The sequence below is a fragment of the Halichoeres trimaculatus genome, unplaced genomic scaffold (genome assembly GCF_033239565.1).
Source record: "Halichoeres trimaculatus isolate MK-OKI-2021-1 unplaced genomic scaffold, fHalTri1.1 fHalTri1_scaffold_23, whole genome shotgun sequence".
NCBI classification, from domain to species: Eukaryota; Metazoa; Chordata; class Actinopteri; order Labriformes; family Labridae; genus Halichoeres; species Halichoeres trimaculatus.
Window position 1 is genome coordinate 22678832 of NW_027437201.1, and position 6089 is coordinate 22684920.

At 34.4% G+C, this 6089-nt stretch overlaps 1 protein-coding gene across 2 annotated transcripts; it reads right to left on the minus strand.

Moving 5' to 3' along the window:
- Nucleotides 1-1818: 1818 nt before the first annotated feature.
- LOC141785205 (ankyrin repeat and SOCS box protein 12-like) lies at nucleotides 1819-4622 on the minus strand. 2 transcript variants are annotated; one of them, XM_074663378.1, is made up of 3 exons: nucleotides 4499-4622; nucleotides 3194-3967; nucleotides 1819-2090 (listed from the first exon to the last, which is right to left on the minus strand). In XM_074663378.1, the coding sequence occupies exons 2-3, from the start codon at nucleotides 3954-3956 to the stop codon at nucleotides 1939-1941; spliced, it is 915 nt and encodes a 304-aa protein (XP_074519479.1). In that variant the 5' UTR covers nucleotides 3957-3967; nucleotides 4499-4622; the 3' UTR covers nucleotides 1819-1938. The 2 variants fall into 2 exon arrangements, with proteins under 2 accessions (XP_074519479.1, XP_074519480.1); XM_074663379.1 differs by having other exon boundaries at nucleotides 3194-3964; nucleotides 4499-4607.
- Nucleotides 4623-6089: the final 1467 nt, after the last annotated feature.

Here is a 6089-nt window from a genome sequence, read left to right on the forward strand (position 1 = left end):
TAATGGTTTGTCAACCGATGTATTTTATTTTATTTATTTATCTCAAACTTGAAAAACAGAAAAGAAAAGGATATAAAGAAATAAACAACAACCAAATCCAAAAAGTAATATGTAAACCAAACTGTACTGCTACAGTACATTAACAAATTAAGCATGTGAGTGCAAACACATGCACAGCAACCAGTTTGAGAAGGAACAGAAAAAAGAATAAAAGCTTATCTAGTCCTGCCTCTTCAAAACAAATCAGATACAATACTAAATTATAACTCAGAACCCACTGTCATTATTCATGGAAACAATATGAATTCATGGGTAATAAACCCCCTTCTACATAATAATCACCACGACAACAAACAAAACATCCTCAATATAAGTTAGCACTTCCGAGAACTCATTATATACATTATATGTCTATATAATAGAAATCCACATATTGTTTATACAGTTTTTATGTAATCAACCCATTTTAAATGTCAACAATATTCTCAAACATCCATCTCATAATACTATAAAATTCCCCATAGTATATCTGTTCAAAACTACATTTTAAGTTACTTACTATAATGACTTACATATGTTAATAGTTATCAGTTTTGTTCCAAGGCCATGTTATCATTAAATTACGTGTAGCTATGAGTTTAATAGTACTTTTTTTTATAGTGTAGTTTAAATATTTGCTTGTTACTGCACATTTCTAAAGTGACATCCAGTCTGTTCCAGAGTTTGACTCCACAAACAGAAATGCACAAACTTTTAAGAGTTGAGTGAATTATAGGAAAAATGAAATTATGTTCACCCCTTAGATTATAGCCGTTTCTGTTAATCATAATTTATAGGTTCACTCATTATTTACTGTCCCAAACCAACTTTTTCATTAAATAATCAAAGTCAAATCTGTATTTTGAGTATCAGCAGTTATTATTGCTTGTTTGCAGTCAAACCTGGTTAACTGAGGTTGGAAAACGAAAACACATTTAATTACACACTCACGGACGTCGCTGGTGTTTCAGTGTAAAGTGTGACCCCGGTAAGTGGTGACTCTCGGCCGTTAATCACTCACAGCTGCCGTCGCCTGAAAGTCACCAGTTAGCATGGTCGCTATTAGCGTCAAAACACCGGTTACGCTGTAACGGTCGAAACTCGACAGAAGTTGTCTCTATTGTGTAGAATTGATTTTTACAGCTGTCCACAGAAAAAAACGTACATTTTGATGCTTCTAACAGGTTGAATTTAGTGTTTAAAAAACGCTGACTCGTCAGAATGAATGGCGCCAAATGTTGCCTCTGTTGTCGAGATGCGTGCGCATCTTTATGATGACGTAGACCGATAATCCCTCTATGGAGAGTAAAAAATCATAACGTACACAAATGTATTATTTGGTTTCTACAATGTATGTGGTTCCAAAAAGAATGAATTTCCACATTATTTATTTACTTATCATCAAATTTCACTTTCATAAATGCAAATCCACTTTGAAAAAGCCATTTTTAAACTGTTTCCTTTAGAATTACAACAATACTCTGAGTCTATTCAGACTTCTTTAAACCCCAAAGCATTAAAGACTCTTGAATGCTTACATTTATTTCATTATTTTAACTGAAAAAAAAAGACTTTGTATTACTTTCCTTTCTTATTTGATCCATTTACCTCTGGCATATGTTCTGTATGCTCTTCCTTTGTCTTGTGAAATGTTATAATATTGAATTCTGTAAATATATACTTTCAATGACATCGTTTGACATTAATATTGACAATAAAAATAAATAAATAAATAAATAGATAAATAAATAAATAAAAAATCATAACGTGCACATGTATCCTCTTCCACATATTCAATGTTTTAATTTCAGTCTTTACAGGTTGTACAGGAGATATAAAAGAAAATGTAGCCCAGAATCTAGACATGAAACAAAAAGCTGAAACCAAAGCAGCGATATGTTAAACCACAGTGATGGGAACAGGCTTGTGTTGCAGGAAGTTGATGAGACTTGTTGGCATGTCCAGCTGCTCAATGCAGTGGATCTTTCGGATCTTTTTGAGGTATCTTCTGACGGCGAGTCGGCACTGTGAAGTCAAGGCCTTAGGATTTCCTGGAGAGACAAGAAGATAGTTATTTATTTTTTACTTGAACAGCATTGAACAAAGATTTTAACTGACCTCTTAGTTTAGTTTTGATAGAGAACTATGTGAGTCAACATTTTCATGCCTAATGTTTTTTTTTAATTTAAGGAGACCAGAATGTATACCCAAACGATCTATTAAATCTGTAACTTATTAAATCTAATTTCATGAATTCTGGTTGTATTAAAAGAAAATGTGAAGTTTAGGGGTGAAAAAAAATGATGTATTGTAGTATCAGGAATTTTTGTTCAATGATTTTAAATCAGGATTCCTTTTTTTTTTTTTTTTTTTTTACAAATATAAGTCCTTTATTTTGGACTTTATTTATAAAATGGATTAGATAAAAGTGAAGATGTCAGATCCCTGACAGATAAACTGCAGAAATCATCATTATCATCATATAAATTTTTCACGTGGTCTGGTGTCAAAAAGTGAACTTAAAATCTGAAATATTAAAGAACACGGCAGTTAAAATCAAAGTGGCACCCCCAAAAACTGTACAAGAATCAAAGCACATGGTGACAGACCCTTGTGAGGTTAGACTCTGTACTAGAGCTGAAACGATTCCTTGAATGATTCGAGGTACTCGATTACAAAAAATACTCGAGTAATTTTTTCCGCCTCGAGGAATCGTTTAATTTTAAAAAAGATGAAAGAGTGGTATTTCAAATAGAGCTGAGGCCATATTAAGAGAGTTTTCAGACCCCTAAAGCTACCTCTTATACAAAATATCAACTAGCAACAAATCTAGCTTCTTTTCTGGAGTTTGGAGACTAATGGGTCATTCTACGAAACGGGTGCCATTTGGGTCTGCAACATTTGATGAGATGTACAAGGCACAAAAAATGTGTCAAAGTGTGTTTAGAAATTTTGGAGCTACCAAAGCAAGTGCTCTTATTGACATGCTGTATCAGAAAATTCTATTTCTTAAAGAGAAAAATTTTCATTTGAAAAATAACTGCTCTTTAACTAAACAAAAATGTATTTTATCCGATTACTCGATTAATCGATGGAATTTTCAGTAGAATACTGGAATACTAAAATATTCGATAGCTGAAGCCCTACTCTGTACCCCTTTCATGCAGAAGCAGCTCTACAGCCTCGTTCTGCTTCGTGGACTTCTCGATAATCAGCGTAGGGAGGTAGACGTTCGCCCCAAAGTCAATCAGAAGCTGTATGTACTCCACTCCGCAGCCGTGTCTGAGGCACATCTCCAGCACGGTTTTCGGTTGTTTGAAAGAACTCAGAAGCTTCACATCAGTGCCGTTGTAGTCTGGGTCTGCGCCGTAGAGAAGCAGGAGTTTGAAACACTCCATGTGTCCATAAACTGCGGCTAAGTACAGCGGTCCACTGGACACTCGAGCACTGGAGGTCCAGAGTAAGACTTTAGAGCGGGAGTTCACTTCAGCACCATGTTTGAGCAGTTCCTTCAGTATCGTCACATCCCCCTCCCGAGCTGCGGTGAGGACAGGCGAGCAGTTATTGGAGGAGTTCCCGTTGGGGTTGGCGCCAGCACCGAGGAGAGCGACGACACAGTCCAGGTATTTCCCACGCACAGCAGCGAAAAGCGGCGTCTGAGCCTTCACATCCACGCTGTCCACCCAGGCTCCGTGGGCCAGCAGCACCTGCAGACAGCTGAGGTGGCCTTTGGACACGGCGGCGTGCAGAGGCGTGCCTGCGATCCCCCAGCCTCCTCTGCAGTTAATGACTTTCTTGTAGATTTCTTGACACAGCATCTCCTTGAGGAGTTTGTCATTGTTTTCTAACACTGCTTTTCTGAGCTGGGAGATCTCACAGTTGTTGTCTAGTTCTGCAGAGGTCCTCAGGTGGAGCATTGAGTCTGCTGCTGAAAGAGGAAGAGACCAAAACAAACTCTTATCAACACCCAGGATGTAATCAATGACTGGCTGCTTTAAAGAGATAAAGCTACTATATTTAAATCACTTTTTATAAAGGTATTACAAAACAAAACAGATTTTTTAATGATTCTAAAATCAATCATAGAAAAGGAAAAACAATACATTATATGACATTAATGCCTGGCTGTCCTGCTAACACCGCCTTTCTACATCAACTTGCTGAAACATCAAAGATAATACTTTTACCTCTTGTAATGTTAGAAAATTAGCTCAACATAAACCAGTTTGGAGATATATTTGATGTTTACAGTTGCCCTTTGCCTCCTGCCCTTTAGACACAGAGGTAAACGTCAGGTAAGCTAATATACGAGCATCAACAGGAAGGAGAAGCGATGACAACAAACGATATAATAAGCGCCATATCTAACGTACAGTTAACCCGCGCTTCCTCACCGTGAATGTGTTTTCTGTAAACATTAAAAAGATATTCTGTTTTTATCTGAAGGTATTTGGCCTACCGTCTCTGTGTCACCATCCGCGGATTTCTTCCATCTGTACTTTCTTCATCTTCCTATTTTTCCTCCTCGTCTTCTTTGTGTGCTTTGGTTCAGACAGGCTACAGGTATCAACTGCGCGCTGCTGCCCCCTAGTGGCTCCTTATGCTCACTCGCTTTAGCGCCAAGGGCTTGTAAATGGCAAAATATTCACACAGGATGTAAATAAAGTAGTGAAACAAAAAAACAAATACCTGTTGGAAAAATACAAGTGAATCAGATAAAACTCTTCTTCTGGTTATTTTAATCGAGATGTTTTTAATGTAAAGTGCATTAAGTGTTCCGTGCTGCATAACATCAGACAAATTAAAAAAAGAAAAAAGAAAAAAAAGAATGAAAATGAAGATAATAATAATAATAATAATAATAATAATAATAATAATAATAATAATAATAATAATAATAATAAAAATAAAAATAAAAATGATAATAATGATAATAATTTCAACAACGATTAAATAAAAATTGTATTTACTGATATAATTTTCAGGCACATACAAATTTCAAGGGGGCACTGCTGCCCTCTTGTGGCTCACTTACTGTTTTTCTTGCCAAGGGTTGGTGAAAGGCAAAATATTTACACAGGATGTAAATAAAGTAGTAAAACAAAAACAAATACCTGTTGGAAAAAACACAAGTTAATCAGATAAAACTCTTCTTCTGGTTATTTTAATCGGTATGTTTTCATGTTAAGTGCATTAAGTGTTCCATGCTGCATAACATCAGAAAAATAAATAAATAAATAAATAAATAAATAAATAAATTTAGACATAAATGGATGAAAAAAAAGAATAAATGAATAGATAAAATAAAACTAATAAAAAATAGATTAAAATAAAAACAATAAATGGCAAAAATAAAAAATAAAAAAATGTATTTATTGGTATGATTTTCAGGCACACAAATAATTTCTTTATATTTCAAATTCAAAGATCTGAATTTTTATAAATAAAAACATTAATAAATAATGAAATAAATAAATAAATAAATACATAAATAAATAAAATTACACTAATAATAAAATAAACAAAATAAAATAATTTAATTCACATTTATAAAATAAATACAATTAATAATAGTGAATGTTGAAGTAGTAATAAAAAAAAATAAAACTTGTATTTATTGATCTGATTTTCAGGCACACACAAATAACTTTTTCTTCTCTTTATTTTTTAAATCCAAATCTCTAAACTCTTTTTTTTTTTTTTTTTGACTTTGTGGACCACAAAACAGCTCAACTTCTTTACACGGCAAGGAATAATTTGCATCCAAAATCATTTAGAATTTTTTTCATGATAGAGAGGGAAGTAATAATTTAAGGAAAAATGAAAACGTTGATGTTACAAGTGTGCACACAACATTAAATAGTTGCTGCATCACTGTTCATGGATTCAAACTTTGGATCAGACTTTTGGATTCTGCTCACCAGCTACAAAGCCCGTCATAACCAAGCCTTCCTGAGACCAGGTACTGAGCCTGGTGTGACCTGGCTTTTCACTTTCAGACAGCATTAAAAACTGCCTGACCCTTTCTTCTTTTAACTCTCAAACCCTCC

Bases quoted from the DNA above. Each gene is read 5' to 3' on its own strand.
- LOC141785205 (XM_074663378.1), bottom strand. From the start codon at position 3,956: ATGCTCCACCTGAGGACCTCTGCAGAACTAGACAACAACTGTGAGATC. The intron at 2,091-3,193 runs GTACAGAGTAGG...TTGTCTCTCCAG, and splicing joins GCTGCTTCTGCATGAAAGGG to GAAATCCTAAGGCCTTGACT.